This window comes from Berghia stephanieae, chromosome 14 (genome assembly GCF_034508935.2).
Source record: "Berghia stephanieae isolate SIO BIC M18660-M18661 chromosome 14, UCSD_Bste_1.3, whole genome shotgun sequence".
Taxonomy (NCBI): Eukaryota; Metazoa; Mollusca; class Gastropoda; order Nudibranchia; family Aeolidiidae; genus Berghia; species Berghia stephanieae.
In genome coordinates, this window is record NC_088373.1 from 27,696,978 (window position 1) to 27,724,931 (window position 27,954).

Genomic DNA, 27,954 nt, shown 5'->3' on the forward strand with positions numbered 1-27,954 from the left:
TCAGCAAAGTCCCTACCACATCTGTGCACCGTCGTGAACCCGTCCGGAAGCTTCGTCACAACACACCGTTCAACTAGATTCTCTGTGGTTTTGGGTTCTAACCATGGCCGACTATAGTTACGTCATGGTTCTAACTCACATCGGGTACATGTTGGACAGGTGGAGAGCTTCCACTGATGAACGACTTGTCCTCGACCGAAGTCGATTCGCTACCACCCAGTGTCTCCTCTTACTGGCAGCAGTCTCTTATGGTTCACACTACTATGTTATGACGATCGACCCAATCAGCAAAGTCCGATCCGCATTCGTGCACCGTCGCGAACCCGCCGGGTAGCATCGTCACTACACACCTTTCGACTAGATGCTCTGCCGTCTCGGGTTCTTGTCCACAGCGGGGACATATTGGACAGGTAGTAAGACCCCACCGATGTAACGCACTTGTCGTTAGGCAGCTCCTCGACCGAAGCCGATTCGCAGCCACCCAATGTCTCCTCTTACTGGTATCAAAGCCTGGCAACTTCTCACCAAGCTTAGAGGAGTGTAGGTCCCCGCCCCCATGAGGGATTGAATTCGTCCAAACCGACTTCCATCTCTTACTGGCTAATTATAGTCCCCAACGCGGATGGCAGGGAAAGCATCTACATCATCCTAGAAATACAGCGCAACATCCCGATGTCCAGCTGTATACATCTTCATGATTAAGCAAAGCAATACAAATAATATAAGTTATGTATGAAGGGACGAATTAGTATCAACAAAAATTATTAAACTACTGTATTGTGGAAATTAAAACAGATCGAGACGAATCTTTTGACCCATGAACGGTTAAATTTGGGCAAATCCGAAGGCCAAAGGTTAGATTAAGGACTCATGATTACGCCCCAACAGATATAACGGTCTCTTTCAATGGACAAAACTATGCGCCGACCCAGGACCTTCCGATCCGAAAATGAGTGGCACATCACAAGACCGCAATTAGGATACATACCACTTTTTACATTAAATTCATTTAATATGATACGCAAGCTCGTTTCATGTCAACTGGATTGAAAAACAAAATGGTTATTGGTAGTAGAAAGTCTCCAATAATTATATGTGCGGCTGTGTTGTCTAGTGGTATAACACTCGCCTTCGGATCGGATGGTCCTGGGTTCGAGCTCCTCTCTGACCGGTGCATAGTTGAGTCCTTTCATAGCTGTTATATATATATATATATATATATATATATATATATATATATATATATATATATATATATATATATATATATATATATACTCTACAAAATAGATTGGATTTCGTATGCGACAATTCCTATTTCCCCTTTGAAATTCTCCTGATATGGGTGAGTGTATTTAGTACTGTGTATTAAAAAAAAACAATTGTGTGCAGGCTCTTTTTTAACAAAAATGTTTATAAAAACAAATCATTTCGCGTTGAAAATATAACCAGTGTGTCCTCCTTATATAAATATGTAATGGAAAATGATTTATTCCATTCTTTTATCGAGAAATGAAAGTAGTGCATTCAATCCGTTTCGTCAGCTGAACCAGAGCGTTCTTTCAATACTCTGAAACGCATAAAAACATAATATTTAACCAATTCAATTGGCGAGTCAAAACTAACGCTCTCGCCATGTTGTCAAAATACATAAAGAGGAAATTAGTCAAAATAAACGCTAACGAAAACGTAATAGAGTACTTTGTATCAATGAAGAGCAGCTGAGTTCACTTTCTTTACAAACAAGTGAGGATTAACATTGTTTTGGTATTATTTTTTTTTCAACAAGCAGAGGAGTGCGGCTATGTGGTCTAGTGGTATGACACTCGCTTTCGGATCGGAAGGTCCTGGGTTCGAGCGTCGCTCGGCGCATAGTTGAGTCCTTGGAAAGGACCGTACTCAGGTGTAAAATGAGTACCTGGTCGTTTACAGCGTTGTCTCTGTCAGAAAAAAAAATAATTGTAACTTCGCGTAACAGGCGTCATGTCCCATCCTAACTGTTAAATGTTGCTGTTGGCCAGGGACCTCTTGTAAAGCGCTTTGAGCACATTAAGTGGATATTGCGCTATATAAAAGCTCAACTTTTTAAAGTGTCATACTTCTGGGGCTACTCCCAGACCCCGGTGGGGGAGCTTACAGCGCTCCCCTAGATCTCTAGCTGTTTGGGGCTCGGCTCGCATTTAGCCCATGGCGTACTAAAAGAGTCATGTTATAGTTATGTCATGATTTAGCCCCATCCCGCTAGAATTTTACTCACCGCCAATGCGTACACCTTCTTTTGATCACACCTATTATATATGCGCACCTAGTAACTTCCCAGTAATTTTCTTCGCGAAATGAAATGATAGACCTTTTTACAACAAAACTAAACAAAAACGAAAAAAAAAAAAAAAAAGAGAGAGGGAGAGAGAGAGAGAGAGAGAGAGAGAGAGAGAGAGAGAGAGAGAGAGAGAGAGAGAGAGAGAGAGAGAGAGAGAGAGAGAGAGAGAGAGTAAACTCTTTGATTGTGTTGTAACTGCTTTATGCGGTTCTCTCATGAACCAAAAAATAAACAAAAAACAACTTTCGGACACTGATCTATTAAGATGCTTATTTGCTACTGCGACAACTACTACTATTACGATTTTTGTTAATTCCAATGCGATGTCTTTTTGTCTCTCTATGGCGTTATAGCTTCTCTTCAGGACCGGTAAGAGTTAGGGCAATGTGGAGGAGAAAATCGTTGTTAAGGACATGGGACTCATTGACTTCGAACTTTTCAAACTAGAGTGTCAGTTTGCTGCTGATTCAATTAATTAAAAAAAAAAATCATTTTAATTGTCCTGCTGCCTGCCCTGGTAGAACACAATTGTATGGCGCGCAATGTACTAAAGACTAAAAGTAAATGGGGATGTTTACCACGCAAAAAGCTTAAACGTTAAAAGCGCGATACTTTGAGCCAATCAGAGCGCGATACGATACGAAACAAATTTGGGCTCCAGGTATCGAAGTATCTTTTCGATGATTTAAAATGTTAAAAAGATTGTCTTTTCTGAAGATGAATAATGTACAGATTTTACAAGTGTAATAAAGATTGCTTTTTATAGTTATAATATTGCTCAATCTAAATGATTGACTCAATAAATACAAGAAAAATAGGTCTAATCTTGTCTATATTCATCCGCCATCTGTTGTTTTGTGACGTCAGAGAAGTCATCGAATCATCGATGCCTGCGCCATATTGGTTAGCAAGGGAATTCGCAGAGTTGAAAATTTCTTCGTTTACTTGTGAGGAAAAAGTTTATTTCAAGACATTCAGTGCTTTTTGTTGTTTCTTAGAATAGTATAAACATAGCGGAAGAATGTCTAATCAATATTTTCGATCAATAACTGGGGTATCGCTTAATTTCTAGGGGTTATAATGGTAATCGATCAGTCTTCGGTTCTTTTTTGTGCCCACTTTGGTCAGATTATCAAATTGTATTCGATACGACGTTGTTTACAATGTTGGAATTGAAAGTAGATTTTTTTATCTTATTGATGGAATGTCCTTGTTTCGTTTTAGTTATCTTCCTGAAATAGGAATCCGTCGTGACATGTCAATGATATTGTCATAAAAATGTTTGTATGTTTATAACCACCTTCCCATCCCATCCGATGTCATGGATGTGTCATTAGGTTTGATATCAAAGCTCGTGAAATGCCGGACGATTGAAAGAGCCGTTGCTCCAATTGCATCTCAAGTAAGTTGGGTTATAATATAAATTGAGAATAATCAATCAACCAAACTAAAACAGAAGAGTGGGAAACTGAGAAGATACAGTGAATATTTAGGTTGAAATAGCAACCGCGTTTAGCCAAGATAATCACAGCACAGCGGTTGGGGTAGAATTAAATGGCATGTTCATCAAGTTCAAGTTCATGTCTTGAACTTGAAGATAGCCGATAGTAAATAAAATAGGAACCAATAAAATACGAGTTAAATTTAAAAACACAGTACTGAGACAGAGTTAGACGACGGTTGTCCTGTTTCAGCTCACTCTCAATCTCAATAAACTTGAAATTGAAAAGAAAAACAAACTCTTCTGCCCTTATTTAATTTCCTGGTGTAGTGTTACTCAGTGACAGTGTATTCCACATGCGGATATTTTTTAAGAATACGTTATAAGTATAATTAGGAAAATATGATTTTGGTTCGCATTGTTAACTTTTGATTGGAGAATGCGAATAATTAACGAAGTGACTATTTCTCATAACAATAAAATAAAATAATAAAATTCCCATTACTAATCCCATAGAGGAAATTTCTCTCTAGGGTCTATCCCAGGGGAAGATTGGAATAATCCAGTGCAGCACCGCAAATTGAGCTAGGGCGAGGTGACTTGTTCAAGGCCACACAGCCCAGTGGCGGGTGATCGAACTCGGGTACGAAGCATAGACCGTATCGCTGAGCCACGCTGCCCCCTCCGAAATAAACTTGAATTCTATTTCTCCGAATAGTTTCAGGTTTCCATTCTTGAGATATTTTGGTTACCCGTTTGCGAGAATTCGGCGATGAGTATTTCAGTTTCAGCATTCTGCCATTTCTATGAGGACCGGTAGGAAGCATGTTCTAGAGCGATCTAGATAATATCTTTTCCCCCCCCCCCCCCCCCCCCCCCCCAAATAAACGAATCCTGGTCGTTACAAGTACAAGACATGCCCGGAGAAAATTTTTTTATATCAGAATCATAACTGCAATAATTAAGAAAAATTATGCATTTCGTTTACTTTAATTCTGATATGATAATAAAAAGTTTTTTAGTAGGTTCCTATTCCTAGTTTTATGTAAAAAATGTGTTTTTGAATCAAGACATTCTTCCTCTATGTTTGATAAAATTGGATTTGAATTGTTAATTCTTTGTGTTAATTTTGACCTCTTATGAAATCCAGGAAATACTGGCAATCGAACTTGACTCAGACTGATAATTTTCAAATATTATTAATAACTTCAGACATCTGATAAAAAAGAAAAAGAACATTGAGACAAGATGTCGGCAGGTGGAAAATCTCCTGTCTCAAAGGACAAATCTAGTGGTCCTAAGCGACCACGAAGTGTCGTGTGGTACTACTTTGAAAAGATGCCCAATGAACACCAGCGGGCAAGATGCAAAATTTGCAATTCATTATGTCATCATGCTAATAACACATCCAACTTGTTCAAACACTTGCGTGTGAAGCATCCTGCTACATACAAAGAAGCAGAAGCTCAGAAGGACGCTGAAATGGATCTATACTTAGAAATGAAATCCAAAATTGGCAAACTTGCCACACGGCCAGGAATTCGTGGACGCCGGCCAAAATCTTATACCCAGGCCATTGTCAAATCAGAAACGGATGCCTCGCCATCAGCTAGCATGGCAACTAATTTTGTACCCAATTTAACTCCAAGCTCACATTCCTCCACTGGTCGCAAAAGCTACGCAATGGAGAAAGTTCGCCAAAGCTTGAACAGATCCCTAGTCAATATGATAGCCTCAGAACTCATACCTCTCTCCACTGTGGAATCTCCAGGATTCAGACACTTTGTTCGAGTTTTGGATAGCAGATATGAACTTCCCTCTAAAAGATCCATCTCCAAGACCATGTTGCCAGAACTGGCTGAGGAAACAAAGAACAAGATTAAGCTGGAAGTGGTCATTGCATCCTATTTTGCCTTGACTTTGGAGGCTTGGGTCTACAGAGAGACACAGCAATACCTTACATTGACTGCCCACTTTGTCAAGGACTCATGGGAAATGGTCAGTGTCTCCCTTGAGAGTTTTGACATCACAGAAGAAAATACAAGTGAGTAGATATTTATTTTTTACAACCATTAAAATCCATTTTTATATTGGTGGGAATTCAAAGTCAAAGGGTATCCAGCTTAAAATTGAATCGAATTATATCTGATTTGCCAGCCAGAATGAGATTATTAATTTTATAGTCAGTTCTGATGGTTTTCCACGGATCTGAGAAATTTCCTCCTTTAAAAATAAGTCATTTACCCGAATCAAAAACACTGTTTATGTGTGGTGGACCAAATAATTAAGGTGCAGTATCCCACTCTCCAGAAATGCAATAAAAATGGGGCTTAAAGGCAGTCGTTCAAAATTTACCTCCTTTTTCACTTTTTGTCACCAAAATTTTCTAAACTGCAGAGAGTGGGATGACTGAAGGGCTATTTTATAAAACTATAGGGTGGCAGCCCTGTTTATCCCTCACATTCATTGCAATACTGTGAGCAGTGCTTTTTTTTTTACGTTAGATTATGCGCAAAAATGCCATTTTTGTTTTTGTAGGTGTGCATTTCAAACTTCTTACAGAACTCATTTATGATTTTAATTTATGAAGTTTATAAACTTGTTGACCCAATAATTATTTGACATAAACTAGACCTGTCTACTTGTTATTGTAAAAATTCGTAGTTTTTAGGGTGGAATATATAGTAGGCACCATAACTTACTGCTTTACTTTATAACATACCAATCTCTCGTTACAAGGTTAGATAATGCTTCAAATTGCTAACTTTATGTGCTGTGGCACCAATACTTTATTTTCAACAAGTTTTACTGAATTTAATGTCTTTATACAGCTCTGCAATTGAAGCCAACAAATGGTAGAACTACGAATTTTTCATAGTAGTAGGCTGCATAAACTCGCACATAAATCATCAAAGGGAGATAATTTTTTTGGGAATTAACTTTTGTTCCTTTTCTTTATTCATTTCTTTTATTATTTTTTTTTAGTGGGTGGGGGTGTTATTTTATTTACTTAATCTTTTTATTCAAAATACATTTTCCCTTCCCTGTCTACCTTGCAACTGGATAATGTTGCTTACCATAACTTAGTCGATGATTGTCTCATTATATTAAAATAACAAAAAGCAATTAATTGGATCTGCATTGAAATAATCATTTTTCATGCAGTTGGATTTGTTAAAGAGTTTCAGTTTTTTTGGACTAGGGGGTGGGTGGTGGTGTAGCTTTAGGCTTTCCCCTATATCTTTCATTAACTCCTTTATTTTTTTGGTTGATCCCACTTTTTTTTCATCAAAGGTTGGCTGTTATTATATTCTATCATCACCACCACATACATCGTATCACCACCACCACCATTATCATCATCAACATTACAAGCAGAAGTTCTAAGTCAAATTAAAATTGCAATCACCACCATTATTATTTCCATGGCCACTACATGATTATTATATTGCCACTGTCACTACCACCATCATCATTGCTTTATGCTGCCACTACCATCGTCCTCAATTTATATTGCCACTGTCACTACCATCATCATCAATTTATATTGCCACTGTCACTACCATCGTCCTTGATTTATATTGCCACTGTCACTATCATCATCATCATCCCATTTCCATAATCCCTACGGCCACAGCAAAAACCACCACACCATCATTACCACAGCTTACAACTACAACAACCACCACATCACCATCATCACTACTACAAGAATACCTTCGCATCGTCATCATCATTATCACCACGAATACAATTATCATTAATACCACATGGGTGGGGTTCCTGACCTCCCGGGGGTACTTACTGTGTGTTCTATCCTTTTCTATAGCTGTTTTCCAACTTGCTTTCTGTCTTTGTCTTGGAATGGCCGGACACCCTGGCTGAGAGGGAAACAGTTAAATGTATAGTTAGTATTGGGAGATGATATTTTTTTCCTTGTAAATCATCCCTCTGTTAAGCACTGTATTATGTTTTGTTTACATGTTATAAATAATTTGTAAACTTTTGAATATGTTCCTGTGGGTACCTGTGCTTGTGTCTGGATGAGATTTTTACTCTTAGGTGATCTCAAACTAAGTACTTTGATACTGTGCTCTTGGAATCTATATCTGTTTCCTATTTGAACCAATTCCCCTGTGTCTTACCTTTTCTTGGGTGCCTTAATTGAATTGTTTACAGTTCCATTTTCTTCCTTTTTACTTGCGCCAATATTACCTTAATGTGTTGCAAGTGGCATAACACCCTTAAAAACAAACAAAACATCATCAATGCCACCACCAAATCACTCACTTCTACACCACCACATCACCATTATCGTCATTACTTCCTCTTTTTTGCCACAGCATCATCACTTCTACCACACAAACTATAGAAAAAGAATGATAACTGTTTAAACGAGCAGAATTTGGCCTAGGACTAAGACTACTCTTGAGTTATATTTTTAGAATTTTCTCCATTGGTGCATGTCTCCTTACTAGAAAGTTTGGATCCACTTTTCTCTCTGGAATCATGACTTGTTTTTCCCACCTATGAATAATATAATATGCAAAATGAGCGATGCAAAAACGAAATTGAGCAGTAAGCGGGTTTAGATTATCAAATAATGACTAATGGTAGTAGCAGTAGCTTGATTTAAGTAGCAGTCAGTAAATAATCTTAATTGTTGTTTAGGTTTAGATTGTCAAATAATGACTAATGGTAGTAGCAGTAGCTTGATTTAAGTAGCAGTCAGTAAATAATCTTAATTGTTGTTTATTATTGTTTATATATTATAACATTATGTGATGATATTGTTTTAACCGTAGTTTATTATTATTTTAAACCATTTATTGGGGGGGGGGGGGGGGGGGGGTTCGCTTTTTTTTGTTGTTGTTGTTGTTGTTGTGGATGTAGTCCAGGAAAGGCATCCTTTGGAACATCTCTTATTTCTCCCAGCAAATTGCCTCTATCATATTTGCGAAAGTAATAAAATGTGATCCACCACCTTGAAATAGTATTTAATATTTTGTCAGGGTTGAAATAATTGAATATATTGTAAAAATTACTAGAATTTCAGGGTTGTCGATTCTCTGTATATTTACAGAATTCAGTAAGTTAAAACAAACATCCGTACATTTTTCAATCACCCGCAGGCAAGCGGAAGTAAAAAGTTTACAGAAGATGAGCAAATTAGATAACGGGGAACCTCTATCCAAAAAGGACAAGGATACGGGCCAATTAAAGCAAAATCACACTTGGCCTTACTTAACTATAATGTCATGTCACTTGTTGAAAAGTTAATACACAATGTCTTTTTTACTGGAGTCCGGTTTTCAGATAGGGGTCGGTCAATGTGTTGACTTATAACAGTTTAGTAAATTTTTGCCCCCTGAATTGGCAACCCTGGAGTTTGGTAAAGTTTTATTGATGCATGGATGAACATATAAATTTTTCAAGTCTGAATAAGTAGGGTTTCAATTTTCGAATGATTTCAAACAACTTTCCGTCCATCCTGACATAGATTGATCTCAAATCGGTCACAGTGTTCTTGCAATTTTCTAGATCTGGTGTTTCTGTCATTCATTTTGGCAATTTTATTTATGTTATCGAATTATGGATAGTAAAACAATATAGTTGACGATTCCATTGTTTGGTGTTTGAAACTTTTCAGAAGTGACCCCTTGTTCTTTAACTATTTTGGTTTTTGTTTGAGCAACAGTCAAATCTATGTCCAATGCATTTCTAGAAATTTTGAAAAGGGTTGTGGCTCTGGCTTCATGTCTCTTTAACTGCAAAGTATGTGCATTAAAGTGTTTATTGAACTTAACTTCCACCTACTGTTCATGCTGCTTTCCTTTGGACATTCTCTCACTTCAAACGGAGTCCTTTATAACACATGCAATTTCCATTACAGACATTGCAAGAGTATGGGGTCCCCATAGCTCAGTTTGTTAGAGTATTCGCTTCACTCGATCCTGGCGAAGTTAAGATTTTTCTCTAATCCCTCCTCCACCTCAGTCCACTCAACAGTGATTTGGTAGCTGGGTCTGTTAGATCTGGTGGGAAGTACTTTGCAATAGACTAGCGTCCTATCAAAAGAGTAGCAGGCAATTGTTTCTGACTGATTCAAGCTATAGAAACCTGGATAAAATCTGGCTCTGCAGGATTACTACAATACAAGTACTATCTTTGCAAGAGTAGTTTTAATGTTCGGATTTGATCTTTTCTCGCCAATCACTGATGCATTGTTCTGTGTAGGAAGGATTTAGACATGACGATGATTAAAGAGATGAATAGTTTGAATTTCTCACTACCAAAATTATTCTAAAGAATAAATTGCCTTGGCAGTCATCTCAGAGGAACCTCGGGTATGGTGATATTATGGATTATATGTACAGCATTGGAAATATCAGTTAGCAAAGAATGGACAAGACATTGGGTGATGCGACAGTAAAGAATAGGTGATGGATATTGAATGCAATTTTGTAAACCATAGAATCATGACCTGATACCATTTCCAGACCTACCAAATCCCTGAATTTTATCCTGGACATTCCTGATATATATTTTCATTCATTACCCGTTATTTCCCAAGTTAGCAGATTTTTATTTTGGTTTATTGCATATTGCAGGTTTAAAAAAAACTGTATTAAGAACAAGAAGTATGTTTTTATTGTCGATTTTTGCATTTTTAACTTAAAATAAATTTTCTAAATTAAGATGTTTTAATGATAAAGTTTCACTCTTTCCTTCTCAAGGTGATGCTGTTGCAATGAACCTGAAGAGGATTACAGATGAATGGGGCATCAGTGAGAGGATCATTACTCTTGTCACAGATCCAGAGATCAAGGACAATGTCATCAGCACAGCCGCTCTCAGCATTGGATGGGAACACCTCTCTTGTTTTGGCCAGATGCTCAACAATGTTATTCTCACTTCTCTCAAGTCTGTGGCAGAAATTGCTCGCATTCAAAAAAAGACGAGTGAAGCAGTAACCTACTTTGAGAAGAGTGTCAAAGCATCTGACACATTAGCCGCTGTTCAGCAACAACACAACCTGCCAGTACATAAATTAAAGCAGGAAGTTGAGACGCGCTGGAATTCTACCTTTTACATGATGGAGAGGATGGTAGAGCAGTTTGAAGCGGTCAACACTGTACTTTGTTTCCTTGGAAAAGATCACATGTGTTTGTGTGATGACGAGGTAGAGCTTATCAGACTTGTACTTGATGTCCTTCGTCCGTTCGAAGCTGCGACCAGAGAACTCTGCACAGAACCTTATGCCTCCATGTCAAAGGTCATTCCTATAGCCACTCTTTTGCAACAAGTGATTGCTGCCTCCGGCATTGACACCCCAGGACCTCAGTCAGCCTTGAAAAGTGCCCTCCTTCTCCAAATGCAAGAACAGTTTGCCAACTTGGAAACAAACTACCCACTAGCCGTGTCCACCCTGCTGGATCCTCGATTCAAACGTCATGCTTTCACAGACTCAACTGCTCTGGAGACGGTGCAACAAAGACTTATGTCAGAAATCATATCCACAGCTGCTCCTCTGGATGCAGAAGGCAACGGAGAGTCCAACAACAGTAATGACGCAAGCAATTTCTGGAATATGTTTGACAAAAAAGTATCCGAAGCAGGTGCTCAGAAAACAACGTCTTCTGAAGCTGACAACGAATGCAGGCGTTACTTCAAAGAGGCAAATATTCCACGCAACTCCAATCCCCTTCAATGGTGGAGATTGAATCAGGTTCAATTCCCACAGCTCAAAGTTTTGGCCCAAAAATACTTGTGTATTCCAGCAACGTCTGTCAATTCTTCATTACTTTTCACCAGAAGATCAGAGTTCATCCACCAGAGGCGAGACAAGGTTAAGCCTAACAATTTGCATAGCATGATATTCCTCAATTCCAACTTGCAACCTGGTCATGATAGAAAACTGTTCTAGCTCTAGTTCCAGTCCTTGCTTTGAAAATTATTTTAACATTTAGTTTTACATCAAATTTCTCACACTCTTACTGATTAGATTTCCAGGAAGATTTAATATCATTTCATCAGTCTTGTCCTTTCCTCATTTGCTTTCACATCCGGTAAACAGCTTATTTCACACAACCTACGCCTGCTACTGCGTATGATTTTATTATATTTTGAACTGCCTTGTTTCAACATTAGATTTAAGTGCTCTTTTGATATAACGTCATATTGATTATTTTTTGGAAATTGTAATTTATTCTTTCTAGCTAAATTTTACTTTTTTTTCATACCCCAATTAAACATATTTTTTTTGGGTAAGATTTCTAGCAGATTATTTCTGAGTTGTACCAGAGCTATTTCGTCATGCTTGTTAGCTGCGACAAGTCACCTTTGTAAGAGATGGATGATAAAATAACTTGGGATTCTCCAGCTTGTTCAGTTTAAAAAAAGATAAATTGAGATACGTCTTTCCCTTATTTCCAGTGCATTTATGTGGCATTGATTTTGTTGAACGCTACAATAGTGGTGGATTTGTTGAGGAAGATATTATTTTTATGTTGATTTGTAAATATTGTTTATATAATAACTATTCCTTTCCTTCTGACCTCTCATGGTGGGCTGAGAGGTCACTTGCTGTGTCTTCTATCCGTCGTTTTCCCTTTCCATGTTGCTCTCTGCCTTAGTTCTGGATTAAGATGTTTTTTCCTGGTCCAGTAAGGGATCCTCAGCTGGGAAGGAGGCAGTCAAATGCAACCTTATTTTTTTTTTTAGAGATATTCCCCTCTCCCCCCCCCCCCCCTTTATATCATCTCTGTTAAATGTACTTTTATAGTTTATGAGTTTTGGATTTGTAAATATTTGAGTATGTACCAGTGTCTGTATGGGACTTTTAGGTAATGTTAAAAGTAGGCACATTTTGGAATGCTTGTGGAATCTTTTGTTGCCTATTTGAAACTGTCCCCTTTGTCTTCCTCTGTCTTTGGCGCTTTTAACTTCAGATCTACAACTGTTCTTCAATCATCTTCCTTTATTACACTGGTGCTGAAATTACCCAGTAATGTTGCTAGCGTGTTAAATCCTTAAAACCAATCCAGTAAACTTTTCAGTATTTCTGAATCTGACCAGTATCTGTCCATATCTAATGAACATTGTTTTTTTTCCTTTCCTCATTCTTTACTCATCACATATTTGATGAAGTGTTCTATACAGTAAAGACTTGTCATTCCACCAGCCTTGGTTATCATCGGCTTAACTTAAAACTTTTCACCGACAATAGATAGCAACATAGTCACATTCATTAAGGTATGAACTGGATTATTTTTTTCAGATTGTTCATTAAAAATTATTTTTTAGCTGTAGAACATTTTTAAAAAATGTGAACAAAAATAGTATGTATAATATAATGATAATCATTTGCTTCTTAGATCTTGAGATAAAAAATACTGATTTTTGTGGATGAGTTATCGGGAATGATAATGAAAATGTCTGGTAAGGGGAGAGCTCATCATGCGTACAGGCTTATCAATGATAATACCTATTTGTTGCTACTTCCAAACAATGTCACGGTATAGATAATGATGTTTCGTTTTATTTTAACATTGTTAATTTTATTGAGGTTCACAAATCTTTGTAACCTGAATGGTTGCGACTTTCATAACTGGATTGGTTGCTGCTTACAGTTGTTGTTCAAAACTTTGAAATGTGTTTATTAATCACATCATTTATCCCTAGGGCAATTTTTAAACATAAAATAATGTCGAGCTGGTGCATGTTCCACCATTGATAATAGTTTTATCTTTCTATCATATCCCCCCCCCCCCCCCCCCCCCCCCCCCCCCCCCCCCCCCCCCCCCCCCCCCCCGCGCCTCCCTTTCACAATGAGATTTGTGGTGCTGAGTGTTTTTTTTTGTTCTCATTCCCAAGATCTCTTTGAATGCTGCTGCTCATGTTTCTTGAACGTTGAGAAAACGGAAAAAGATAATCTTTTGTGTTCATTTTTCTGGATGTAATTAATTCTAGTTCAACTGTATGTATTTGTCTGATGCAGAATTAGAGTTGGACGTGTCTGTGTCAAGATGTATCAATGTTATTCTGAATGGTATGATGACATTCCTGCATTACTGTTACTGTATAAAGGTTGTTCGTACATTTTCGCTTTGAAAGAAACAAAACTCTAGGGTCCACCTATAATTATCCTTTTTGACATTCTAATACATAGGCAATTCATTATGTTGTTTTGTTTTACTTATGTTCAGACCACACACTTTGTAATTTCACCATTCAAATTGTTGCAGAATTATTGGCAATATCCTTTAAGTAAGAATAATTAAAGCGACGGAAGAGATGTGTGGAATTTATAAAGAAATTAAATTATGATTTCAGTTTTATTATATATATATATATAATAATAGTATGAGTTGTGGTTGATTGCAAGTTGTTAAATTGATTATAAGTTTAAAGGAGATTGCTAAAAACAAAACAAACTGGCCATTTATATTATTGAATTTGAGGATATTGGTGAACCTCAGATCTCCTGTTTGCATGTCAATGTCAGACTTTTGCTTAGTTTAGTTTAGTATTTTTGGCAGTGAGAAAACATGTTCATGTAATTCATTTTTAGTGAAAAATGTTTCGGTGTAGTATTGATGCATCTATGGGCCCTGATATTATTAATATTTTTAATTTTTAGATAGGTCTGTGTATATATATATTTTATATCAAGCTCTTCCATTTTTATCTTCATAATTGGATACTCCAATTGTATAGATGGAAAAGGGTACCTACGTATAATTATTGTAAAATTGTCTCTCCCTTCTTAAATGGTAGGATTGACATTTGGTGTTACTTTGATTAATTTTTTTTTTTTTTTTAATGGTTTAAAAATGACACGAATATGGTGCTGTTGATTCCAGTTTCTCAATTTGGTATAGCAGTGAGTTTTCACTTGATACCCATTGAGTAGGAAGCTATGCTATTGCAAAGTATTTTATCTCTGATTCAAGTTAAGTCTGACTTTGCATTGACCTTATTTTCAAGTATACAAGAACTAAGTCAGGTATAGATAGAATGAAGTTGACGTCACTTGGGTCTTTGTTATTGTTTTTTGCCATCCACGTTTATGAGTAATTCTAACTTCACTGTGTTATCCAGTCTATAAAATTTCATGGTTACACAGAGTTTTGTGTGTTGGTCCATTATACTTCGGGATGGCAATGTTGTGAGCTTCTTAGCCAAGCGCATACTAATACTATCTATATCTGCTGCGTCTGTTATCTCACTTTTTCCTTTATTTTCATCACTTGCCTGTTATTGTTTTATGACATATGGGCCACATTGGTTCAGTCCCATTTTCATCAATGACGCTGACAATAATGTCTGTCACATGTCTTACGAAATCGATATGCGTGGTGTTTGTACATTCAACATATAACGTGTGCCATTGTGATCATCATTTTAAAATCATATTTTAAGCTTTTGGGACTGGAACAAGAAGTATCAGACGTCTATCCCATTTCTCCAATACAATCCTTTTTTTTAAATTTTTTTTTTTAGAAAACTAGGTGTTTTCACAGACAGTTGATTTGTTGGACAATTGTTTTTTCTTTGATTGGATAATGTGCCTAAACTGGAGACCACAGTCGCGGTTGTCGTCATAGGATTTTGATCATGGGGATATATACATATATGTCCCATCACCTCAAAACATATTATGTCAGGCTGTTGCAGAAGCTTAAAATGATTTGAAGATGGCCAGAAATGTGAAGTTAACCCTTTTCCCCTTGGATGGTGTCATAGAATCCTACCTTATTTCCTAGCACCAAGGGGCGCATAAACTATGTGTTACATGTTTAAACAAATTATTTATGAGATAACTAACTACCCATGCTATTTCAATGAAATACAATGAAAAAGGATGGGAAAAGATTAAACTTTCATAACATTCTCCATCATTTATATCAATATTGTCATCATCAAGCTGGTCACGAAGTAAGTCAGAAAGTTGAAAGCCATTTTGATCAAGAAAAATTTAAGTTTGTTTGAACTATTCTAGATTTGTGATCATGGATAACTCTGAGATGAAATTTATATTCAATGAATGGGAATTCATCCAGGAATTTAATGCAGAAAACTAATACTCTCTGTTAAAGGAAGTAAATGAGAAACAGTAATAGCGGGCAATGGGCGATTCAAGGGGCAATGGGTTAAAGTCTAAGTAACTTTATAGAAATTATATCCATTCTTGTAGATAAATCATAAAATTTAGCCCAATTCTAATATTTTCAACTATTCCATTTTTTTTAGGCATCTATATCACCCTGGGATTGTACTGTTTCAAGGCAGTAGGTCGCATATGTTTTATCATTGTTTTTTTCATACAGTAGAGTCCAAATAAGATAAATACGCGTATGAGAAAATCTCATTTAAAATAAAGCTTTTCATCTGGTCCCATTTTTTTCTCTTTATATAAATATAAGCCAAGGAATCAAAGACTAGTTTCTGGGTGGGGTTCGGACCTCCCATAGTGAGTGGGCAGGGAGGCATTTAATGTCTCTTCTATCCTCCTTTATCTGTTTTCCGACATGCTTTCTGTCTTTGTCTTGAAATGAGATTACTTGGTTTTGTCCTGACCTTGGCTGGGAGGGAAACAGTCAAATGTGTAGTTGGTTTTGGGAGATGTTTTTTTCCATGTAAATCATCTCTCTGTTATGCACTGTATTATGTTTTGTTTCCATATTATAAATGATTTGTAAACAATTGAGTGTTTTCCTCTTAGTGGGGGCCTGTGCTTGTGTCAGGATGAGACAGTTAGGTGATCTCAAACTAAGTGCACTGATAGTGTGCTCTTGAAGTATACATCTGTTTCCTATGTGAATAAATTCCTCTTTGTCACCCTTTACCTTGGGTACTTTAATTGTAATTCTATAACTATCTCAATTTCTTCCTTTTTACTGGCGCTGTTATGACTTGACCTAAATGTGTTGCAAGCACCGTGAAACCTTTAAAAACAAAGTCTGGTTTAAATAATCATGAATCTGTTTTTGGTCCTGTTAAAATAAACTGATCTCTGTCATAGTGGCCTTCTTTTCCCCACCTCCCCTAGCGAGCCAGTACGAGATATTGCTGGTCGGAAACTAGGTTGCTTTTTTGGCTAGATTTTTGGTGCCAAGCATTGGTGTGAACTGCGGATTATTGATATGTCGATGTCGCTAAACAGAGGTTTTACTAAAATGTATTTCGCTGTTTTGGGTTTTTTCTTATTAATAATAATTATCCCAAACAAAATCTGGACCAGAGGTCAATGTCGCTATCCAGGGGTTGTTCTTCAGAGGTTACACTGTGTACACAACTTCAATCTACTCTTTAGGTTTTATATCAATACAAGCTTATGAAAATGGTTAGGATAAACCTTGCTTAATATAAACTTTTTTTGTTTGATACTGGACCAAAAAAGTTTACCTTAACCCTATTTCTACCATTGGGGTGTATCACACCCCAACCCCATATTTTTTCGCTCTAAAATCAACAGTTTTTGTCCTAAAGTCTTCAAATTTTATGACTTTTCCTAAATTGACCCCATCTATCACCTGTCCAAATTTTTTTTATCTCACGTGCATAGTTTGCTCACCCCGGAAGGTCATCACTGGATTTTGAGATTTATGTCTTTTAGGGTGTATCACACCCCCTTATGTATGAGTAGAGAAAGCTCGGAAACCTCCTATTTTTCCCTTTGGGGTGTGTCACACCCCAGGAGGTTTTCAATGTTGTGATCAAAATAATCACTGTGTGAACCAAAGCAGTGACCAACCAGACCATGTTTTACAACTTTATGCCCGGTTCAAATCCCAAATTGAAGCACATGGGCTGATGTACTCGTCTCCAATCCTGTGATTTTATTTTCAATATGCCTATCCTGGCGTGAAGAATAGGAAAGAGACGCTTTCTTTGTGTAATCAAGGTCCAATTTGGTCAGTTGTTAGTTGTAAGTCCATCAACAACTTTTTATTTTCACAGCAACACTGATTTTTACATATTTCAGCAAGTAGAGCTATGCAACTCAAGATCTTCAAGATCATGGACGCTTACACTTATACTTATAGGCATAGGGCTTACTCTGGATCATGTAGCATGGTATGGATTAGGAACAATTTCTTGATACCCCTTGAATAGGATGATGGTTTCACGCAGGATACTTTCCAATTATGATTTGATAAGCGTAAGATTCTCACTCGCTGAAAAAAGACTACCCTTGGGGACTGAATCAGGCATCGTATGCAACTGAAGTCCAGTGTGTTATCAACTGAGCTAATGCTTTTGGACAAGGCATACTACACAACTTTAGGTATGCAACACGTAATCAAGAAACAAGGCAAATACCTGAGTAGAGAAAAAGAATTTAATTAAAATGAAATCAAATATGAGAACAGATAAATGGAAACAAAATCCAACCAATGTCATCACAGGGCAAATGATCAATGGCTCATAATCAAACAAATGAGTGAGCTGTGATCGTTGCAAATGAAGGCGTCACATTTCAAACAGACTTGCTTGACTTTTCTGTCCTTTTTCCTGGGACACATGGTGCATCTCCCTTGGCTAGCTTTCCTCTTCTGTCCTGATTGCCTTGTATGGACTTCCAAGCACAACTTCATTTCAAGCTTGAGGATTTCATAAGAAAGATTTACTCTTCTATTCGTCCTTGCCAGTGACATTCTCCTCTGTAAGTGCTCAAAGAGCAAGTCCTTTGCCAAGAGCTCATTAAACTTTCCTCTGTCTGTGTGGGTTTGGGTATCAGCAGGGAATACATCTTTGTAGATCACACGGGACGCTACCATTGCTGTGTCGAGGAGATTGTAGAACAAGACCATTGGCCACTGCCTCGTCTTTCGCTTACAGGAGTAACTGTGGCACATGTAGTCGAATGTATCGACACCCCCTTTTGTCTTATTATAATCTTGTACTATTATCGGTTTCTTCTTTCTATCGTCGGTGTCCACATCTGCTGCATGGTGCATTGTGGTGAGAACCACGACGTGCTTCTTGTCATTAGAAGCTACTATCATATTTTCCAATATCCTTTCCTGTTTGGAAAATCCTTGGTAAAAAAGCCTTGTTTTTCCGTACTGTCCCTATAAGCGATAGGCTTCTTTTTGATAAGTACCGTGCCAGTTCGAGATCTGTGAAAAAGTTGTCACAAGTCACATTGCGACCACTCTTGTAGTAGGGTGTAGCCAGTTCTTTTAAAATCTCCCTTCCTAAATTTGTCTTTCTGTCTCCATGTCGGCCTAAATACGGTATTCCACTCAACGGGTATGCAGTCTTGCTATCGCAAATAAGAAACAGCTTGAGTCCGTATTTGTCAGGTTTGCTGGGGAGGTATTGCACAAATTTACATCGGCCCCTCCATGGCACAAGTTGTTCATGGACTGTCAGGCTTTGAGATGGTATGTAAGATTTCTGTAAGTTGTTATTGACTTTTGTGAACAGATCCCTCAATGGTGCAAACACATCCTTACTTTGTCTTCTTGATCTCTTCTCTTTGTCGTCAAACCTCAAAACTGTACATAACTCAATGAAGCGCCTGAAGCTCATTGTGCACATTGCAACACGGTCGGCCGATGCTCCATGCCAAATCTTAGATGCCCTCAAAAGACTCAGCTTGCGTGCCCCTAAATGAATAAAGAGACCAATCAAGGCGCGCATTTCCAATAGGTCCACAGGTTGCCATCGAGTTCCTTTCCGCCTCATACCCTCTAGATTTGTCATCTTGACTATCATGTAAATGATGACCTCTGTGAATATCAAACTGAAGGCAGAGACGACAGAGTTCACAGTTTTCTGATTCCTGACATGTGACGTTGGAGGCCTGTACACATTTCTAGTCGGTGTTCTTCCCACTTGAGGAGTAGGGACCTTGCTCCATACCACTGAACCATTTGTGCTGACTATGATGTTGCTTGTTGCTGGCAATGGAAGCTGATCATGAACATTTTGATCCTCAAGGTTTTCTTCTTCCAGCTCTGAGTCAGGATCTGAATCAGCCAATACAGCAGGGAAATCTTCGTCATCACTGCTCTCATCTGATGTTCTCGGATTCATTTCATCATTTGTTAAATCATTGTCAGGGATCCAGTCTAACTGCTCTGCATAGGAATAGTCTGAAAGCAAAAATAGATAAATGAATTTAAATGATTAGAATTAGAAGAAAGAACATGACAGAGAGACAAGCCCCAGTAATTAACTAATGCTCTTCTTCTTCAAGGGCTATTTTCCTCAAGGTAATGGCAATTCTAAACTTTAGAAGAGCAAAATCAGTTTAAACTTTCTGTTGGATTGAACGCTGGTCTACCTCAACCTGATCAGACCACCAATGAGTGGACAATAAAATGGTGAAAAATGATATACTAAAGCATAAATACTTTTCATCCAGAATAGACTACAGTCTAATAACAATGGTTATGTTCTGCTTTAGGGTTCAGGGAATACAAAGTGAGATAAGATTTATGTACGAAAAATAGGATATATAACATTTATAAACCTGTGATATTGTAAAAATGAAGTAAATGCTAAAACTAAAACAATACCATCAACGATCGAATGGAGGTGAGGTTATGTGACTGTCGAGGCATTGCACTTTTTGCCTGGACGACACCGGTTCAAGCCCTGCTCTAGGCGCCTCTTTGTTTTCATAGACCAATAAATATAGCTCCTATAGTGTTACTGCCATGTGCCTGATTTTAAGTGGTCTCAAGTTTTCCATATAGAGCAAGTAATTTTACGGATCAATAACAAATTAAGTTGTTACCGTATTTAATCCAATAATACACACATAAACACAATCAATGACGAAATTAAAAAGGACATGGCAATGGAACTTACCGTGTGTAGGTGATGAATCAACTTGAGCAGGCTGCAGATCCGTGTAAATAAAGCTGTCTCCAGTACTGAAGGTGTCAAAAATATTTGATCTCTACCCATCCATGATCAAAGAAAGAATAGAACTGTAAGAACAAATAAGTGAAGAAATGTATCAATTGAATTATTTCTTCCTGCTCTGTTTATCTATGAATTATCATTTTTAGGGTTAGGAGTTATAAACATATCAATTTAAAGTGTTGCATTTAGTTGCATTACTAGTCTGTGATTACGTTTAGCTGCCTTAGAACATGTAACTAGAAAGTAGAAGTAGAAAGGCTAATCAATAGGATATAAGTATATGAGATTGTGAAACGAGTCTAAAGCAAAACTATTTAGAGGTATGCTGTTCAAACATAAAGGAATACATAGTTGAAATGAAATTATAGAGAAGAACTCTACTTACCAGGTGGGTATGTTGCTGGATTAAAAACACATATATTCTTTGCTTCAAACGGTTCAACAGGTGTAACTTTCCATTCACAGGAAAAGGAAATGGTGGTCAATTGTAATTTACAAGTTGCCAGAGAACTTAAATTGGCAACAAAAAAGTAACTAAATACCTTAATATTCGGGGACCAAATGTTGAAGATACTAATAAAACAGTGACAAAAGAGGTGGGGTGTGTTACACCCCAATGTTTGAAATAGGGGGTTTCCAATTAATGCTTATCTATATGTAGGGGGGTGTGTTACACCCCAATGGACAGAAATCGGAATATACCGATAGATTCAACAGTAATTGTTAGGGGGTGTGATACACCCCACAAGACAGAAATAGGAATATTTAGTGGGTGTAAGAAATAGGGTTAAGCAGACTTCACTGTAGTGTATAGATAATCAACTCTGGCATTTTAAAAGTTTAAATAATTTTTTGTTTATCATGTGCGTGTAAAAGGTTTTTATTTTGTATCTTGAATCAAATGACAATTTATGGTGTCACAGATTTTATGCTCTGCTTTGTAAAGTATATTGACAATGCTAATGTAAATGTAAATTGTATGTATATTGTTTTGAAACATGTTTGTAAAATAAAGAAATTCCAATTCACGAATTTGTATTTGTTGGACCTTTTTCTTATCATGTCGTTGTTGATGATATTTGTTAAAATGCTATGGCGAATACACGTCAAAGGCTTTGTGATGAGACACTTGCCTTGAAATAGAAATGTCTTGGGTTTGAGTCCAAGTGGAGATTCACTGGGATCAATGGGGAAAGGGGGGGGGGGGGGGGGGGGGGATTGGGGAATAGGTAGTAGATGCAGCTTTGCTGTTCATTCTAATTCTATCTCCCTTTTTCTGTGTATCTTTCCCCATGGCAGTGGTATTTGGAATTCGCTTAACTCATTCAACCCTAACACCGACTATATCTGTAGTATACCCGGGGGTTACTTTTACCCCATGCTTATTATTATTACATTTTTCTGAGACAAATTATAGGTGTAGTATCAAAGCTAATGTTTTTAAGTTTTACAACATTGTTAATGGCAGTTGAATAAAACGGTCTATGCACATTGTCGTTTTAAATATTTTTTTGTTTCAATTTTGAAATGTACCAAAAAATCTCTAGGATTGAGTGAGTTAAGGTTTGAGGGCAGGGGAATATAATCTGGATCTGGACTATTCACCGTTCCACAGCCTTGTCTCATCCATCCCTCCATCTACCAAAGTGGGCAGGAGGTCACTCGCCTGTATCTATTTTCCGAGTTGCTTTCTATCTTGGTCTTGGAATGAGATTATTTGGTTTTATCCTGGTCCTTGACTGGGAGAAGAAAAGTTAAATAAGTTATAATATTGGGAGAAGATATTTTTAAAGTTGTAAATCATTTCTCTATTATGTCCTCTTAGATTTTTATTTTTAATATGATTTGTAAAAAGTTGAGTGTGTTCCTCGTACTCTTAGTGGCCTGGGTGGAGTGTTTTGACCTCCCCCATAGTGGACAGGAGGTCACTTGCTGTGTCTTATATTCATTCCCCTTTATGTTTTCCTAGTTGCTTTCTGTCTTTATGTTGGAATGGGATTACTTAGTTCTGTCCTAGCCTTGCCTGGTAGGGAAACAGGCATATGTATAATATTAATATGATTATCGTTTTGGGAGATAACATGTTTTAACATGTTTTTCCTTGTAGATGCCTATTTTTACCTTTTTTTTTGTTTTAAATACATATTATATAATGGTTTGTAGGGGTAGGTCCATAGTTCAAGTCCTGGACAGCACAAAATTGAGCCCTTGGAATGGTCTTTTTTCTCTCTCATTCTCTCAAAACACTTAGGCGTAAAATATGTTTTAAAAAATTGTAATAGCGCCTCATGGGTATCGTATAATCCTATGTTAAATATTGCTGTTGGCTTAGTACCTCTTGAAAATCACTTTGAGCACATTCAGTTGATACTGTGCTTATAGCACCTTAGAGCGTGTTGTGTCTCATGTTAAATGTTTCCGGTTACGTCGTACCCCTTGTAAAGCGCATTTAGCTGCACAAAATCCCTTCTTCAGCCAATAATAAGCCTATAGCGGTAACTCTTCACATAAAATCCAAATAGATGGGAGAATGGTTCTCGGCATACATTTAAATTGAACCAAATATTGCGCAATATTCACTTAAAGTGCTCAAAGTGCTTTACAAGGAGTCCTTAGCCAACAGCAACATTTAACATGTAGAATGAGACATGACGCCCCTGTTAGGCTATATTGCATTTTTTTTTTTCGGACAGAGACAACGCTTTTAACGTCCAGGTACTCATTTTACACCTGAGTATGGTGAGAGAATGTGAGTAAAGAGTCTTTTCCAAGGACTCAACTATGCGCTGAGGGAGCCTCGAACCCAGGACCTTCCGATCTGAAAGCGAGTGTCAAACCACGTAGCCGCACAAACATTTGGTTTCTTGGTGATTTTTTTTTTTTACCTTCCATTGTGGGCAGGGAGGTTACTAGTTGTGTCCTCTATCCCCCTATATCTGTTCCAGCTTGTTTTTTGTCTTTGTCTTGGAATGAGATGACATAGTTATGTCATGACAATTGCTAGATACCTTGACTGGGAGGGAAAAAGTCAAATATATAGTTATAGTTTAGGGAATTTTTTTCTCCTTGTAAATCACCGATCTGTTATTACTGTTATTTTTTTTTGTTTTGAATATAAATATTGATCTGTAGCGTAAGCATTTTAGTGTATTCCTCTTACTCTTAGTTGAATCCCGTGCTTGTGTGTTGATGAGAGTTTTACTAGGTGATCTCAAACTAAGCACACTGATAGTGTGCTCTTGGAATTTTCATCTGTTCCCCATTTGAACCATTCTCCTTTGTTTTACGTTTTCTTGTGTGTGCTTCTAATCATAAATCTAGATTTATTGTACTATCCCATTTTCTTTCCTTTTACTGACACCAAAATGACCTTAAACTTAAATGTGTTACAAGCACTGTAAAACCTTTAAAAGCAAAAAAAAAAAAACCAAAAAAAAAAAAAACAAAAAAAAACACATTATGATTTAACATGAAGTAGTAGGGTACCTACAGATTTAAGTGTTTTGATAGGCTGAAGAATGATTTTTAGTTTGAAACTTTTGTGTTTAATTTTTTTTTTTTTTTTTTTTGAAGCTGTTTTATTCATTTTTGTACAGTGGTGTTTAGTTTGTAGAACCCATTTGACTTGAGTGAGCCCCTTATCACAAACATTTTGTAGCCGTGTCAGTGTGGGAGTTTAGGTGGTCCTGGTATGAATGATACACACACAGTGATGCCAACCTTACGTAAAAAATGCGTATTTTTACGCATTTTCATTCATTGTACACATTTTTCTGAGGATTGTACGCATAATTAAATTTCTATTATTCAAGCATTTTTAGCATTAATGCACTTTTGGTGTCCTTACTCACTAAATGTTTCTTGACCCATCAGAATTATACATGGATCTGGAAGTTGATACTATTTATCATCTATAAAGTGTAAGCTTATTCATTATTTCAAATATTGATTATATCATTGCTAGTATGGTCTAATTGCCCATTATCAGATTTAGTGCTAATTATCGAGTTTGCAGAATTGTACGCATTTTTTCAAAATCTTACTCATTTTGGCTCTCCATTGTACACATTTACATGGGATAGGGTTGGCAGCACTGCACACACACCTCGTGATCTGTAGGTTTGAGTTCTGTGGGCAACGCAACGTTGAGCCCTGGGATTTGGCTCTTTACTCACATTTTCTCACCATACTCAAGTGTAAAATAAGTACCAGATTAACAACAGTGTTGTTTCTGACAAAAAGATTCTGTATTAATGCCTTATAGGTGACATATAAATACAGTTATTGGCTTGGTGGATCCTCTTGTAAAGTGCTTTTGGAATATTTCGAGACTGTTTTACTATAAAAGGTCTATTTTTAGATTGCTTTGAGACGGTTTTGCTTTTATATAAGTACTCTACTTTTGGAACGTTTCGAGATTATTCCACTATGTAAAAGCACATTTTTCTATACATATATATATATTTTTTTTTGTATACTAGTTTTTGTTCTGATTTCCCTGCAGGTGTCACTGCTTATAATCCTCACTGAGCAAAAGCCAAAGCATGGACCAGACAATACAACCACCACCACCACCACTAATAACACAGGTGTGGCGAGTACAAGAACCGCCACCACCACCACCAACAACAACGCTGCTATCAATAATGTAGCAAGAGCAGAATCCTTGGAGAATGTGGCCCCTGTCCTCAGTATCACGTCATGTGCCGGCAAATTGGTGTCTGCTGTTGCCAAGGTCATTTCTTTTGGAGAGAAGGAGGGTCGGGAATCCAATAACAAGGTTGGTTTTGGGTTGTTTGTTGCTTTGTGTTCTTGTGGAATGACACTCCCCTTTGGACCGGTACATCCATGGTTCGAGTCCTGCTTGAGCAGTTGAAAATGGCTCTTCTTTACTCACATTCTCTCACTATAGTCAGGTGTCAAATAAGTACCAGATTGCTAACAACATTGACTCTGTCAAAAAAATTGTGGAAGTAACTTTTTATTTTAAAGCTCAAGTTTTGTACTAGCTGAAAAGTTTTAAAATTGATTTAAATATCTAAATTTATTTCTAAAATGGGTTTAGAAACATTTATATTTCATTTTCAGGGATAGAAATCTTGGAGTGATTAAAAAACAAAAAAATTGCTGTTAAAAAAAAACTCTATCTTTTTATCTTAATTCACCTCCACTCTCGCGAGTGAAATCATCTCTGCAAGTTCTAATTCAAATGCAATTTTCACTAATTATGTTTTAACACAGTCAAAAATCCAGCAGCCCCTATTTATCTGAAAGATCTAAATGCATAGCTATATCCCCTGCTTATACCCCAAACCACTTTCTACGATCAACTGGACAAAATCTGCTTTCTTAACGCGAACTAGAATTAAAGACATTTTATGGCATTGTTAAGGTGATTAAAAAAATCAAACTTAACAAGACCATTCTCACATCTTTCATTCCTTGTGTGTTTTGTTGATAAAGGGGATATGAAAATATTAACATAAATGGTGGGGAAAATATGATAATTTTTTTTCTAATTGTTCTTCTTCTAATGGTGCTCACACTACTATGTTATGATTATGATGATCGACCCAATCAGCAAAATCTTTGCCGCACTCGTTGCAAACCCTCCCAGAAGCTTCGTTAAAACACACCATTCAACTAGATGCTCTGCGGTTTTGGGTTTTTACCACATTGGGTACTTGTTGGACAGGTGGAAAGTCCCCACCGATGAAGCGATTTTGTGTTAAAGTTGGGTTGCAAGTCTGATAAGGTTTCCATTTCTCCAGGACTCACACACACCACTTGCATCATCATCCCACAAGACCTTTTACATCTGATCCAAATATATATTTTCTTTTTAAAACATTAAAAAAATAATTGAGCTTTTATATAGTACAATATTCACTAAACATGCTCAAAGCGCTTTACAAGGGGTCCCTGGCCAACAGCAACATTTAACATGTAGGACGGGACACGATGCCTGTTAGGTGATATTACAATTTTTTCGGACAGAGACAATGCTGTTAGCAGCCAGGTACTCATTTTACACCTGAGTATGGTGGAGAATGTGTGTAAAGGGCCTTTGCCAAGGACTCAACTATGTGCTGAGCGAGGCTCGAACCCAGGACCTTTCGATCCGAAAGCGAGTGTCATACCACAAGATCACCTAGTCATAATCTGATATTGGCCTTGTCAGAATTGTTTGAAGTAAAAGATGGTCATCTGATACAAATTCGTGATTAACTGTGACTGGTCTGTCATTGTTTTCATAATTTTTTTCTATATTTCATGTAACAATTCTTCTGTTTCTTCCTGCATTTTTCTATAATATTTTGAATTTCAATCCTCAGGAATTCAGTGATCAAATGTTTTCAGCATGTGAGACTCTGGATTTAGCCAAGACCAATCTGTATGTGACAGCCCAGAGGTTTGAGGTAGACCAGTCTCCTCAGGCAGGGCAGGTCGTCTGTCAAATGGCCAAGGATGTTCTACAGGCTGTTGTCAAGGTGAGCTCTTCTCTTGTTTGTTTCTATTGTTTTTTGTTCTTTTATTTTTTTTTGTTTGTTGTCTCTTTCTATCTTTTGTAGTTGATGGAATTTCTCTTTTTGTGGATCTCATTTATTATTTATTTCTTCTTGAGTGGGTGGAATCTTTATCAATCTGGGGCTTTATCTCTTCTATTCCCCCGCCCCTCCCCCCCCCCCTTTTAAAAAAATGATATGCCTTTTATGTTCATGTTCTGGAATGAGACCATTTGGTTTTCCCTGGGTTCTGCTTTGAGCTGTTTGCCAAGAGGATGGGACTATAGATGGTTTCAGACTGGCTACAAGGATATATCACTCTTCTCTCACACGTTCTTCACTGCTTGAGAGATTGATCTAAATCTTCTCACTATTCTGTCATCTATCTTTTTACTTGAACTGAAATGACCTAAAAGCATTGTAAAACCCTTAAAAATCAATCCTTTATTTCTGTCTTTCTTTTATTTTTCTTGTTTTGTTTTTTTGTTGGTTTTTTTTTCTTTTCTAATACTCATTTCACTGTTTACAATATAGTGATTTTGGCTCAGCTGTACGGTCTTTGCTTCGTACCCAAAAGGTACCGAGTTCGACTACCCGCCTCGTTGTGTGGTCTTGAGCAAGTCACCTTGCCCTAGCTCACTTTACGGTGCTGCACTGCGGCTGATGTCTGAGTTATTCCAGTCTTCCCTTGGAATAGACCCTAAAGACAAATTTCCCCTTGGGGATGAATAAAGGGAATTTTCTTCTTTTCTTTAATGAATATATCTATGGACTGGATAGTTTTGAAAGTGTGGTTCACC

General features: G+C 37.2%; 2 protein-coding genes across 2 annotated transcripts in view; both read left to right on the forward strand.

Annotated features, from left to right (window-relative positions):
* The first annotated feature begins 3,185 nt into the window (after window positions 1-3,185).
* On the forward strand, window positions 3,186-14,113 carry LOC144959824 (zinc finger BED domain-containing protein 4-like). Its single transcript, XM_078892603.1, has 3 exons — window positions 3,186-3,267; window positions 4,912-5,805; window positions 10,499-14,113. Exons 2-3 carry the CDS (start codon window positions 5,010-5,012, stop codon window positions 11,686-11,688), a joined length of 1,986 nt encoding a protein of 661 aa, XP_078748729.1. The 5' UTR covers window positions 3,186-3,267; window positions 4,912-5,009; the 3' UTR covers window positions 11,689-14,113.
* LOC144959823 (uncharacterized) overlaps window positions 3,460-27,954 on the forward strand; it is a 60,453-nt gene continuing 35,958 nt past the window's right edge. Inside the window, exons 1-3 of the mRNA XM_078892602.1 lie at window positions 3,460-3,722; window positions 25,153-25,428; window positions 26,984-27,139. Coding sequence (XP_078748728.1) covers window positions 3,642-3,722; window positions 25,153-25,428; window positions 26,984-27,139 — 513 coding nt within the window. The 5' untranslated portion in view covers window positions 3,460-3,641. The remainder of the gene's footprint in view (window positions 3,723-25,152; window positions 25,429-26,983; window positions 27,140-27,954) is intronic.

Coding starts and splice junctions, on each gene's coding strand:
- LOC144959824 (XM_078892603.1), top strand. CDS start 5,010: ATGTCGGCAGGTGGAAAATCTCCTGTCTCAAAGGACAAATCTAGTGGT. Junction 5,806..10,498: donor CATCACAGAAGAAAATACAA/GTGAGTAGATAT, acceptor TTCCTTCTCAAG/GTGATGCTGTTGCAATGAAC.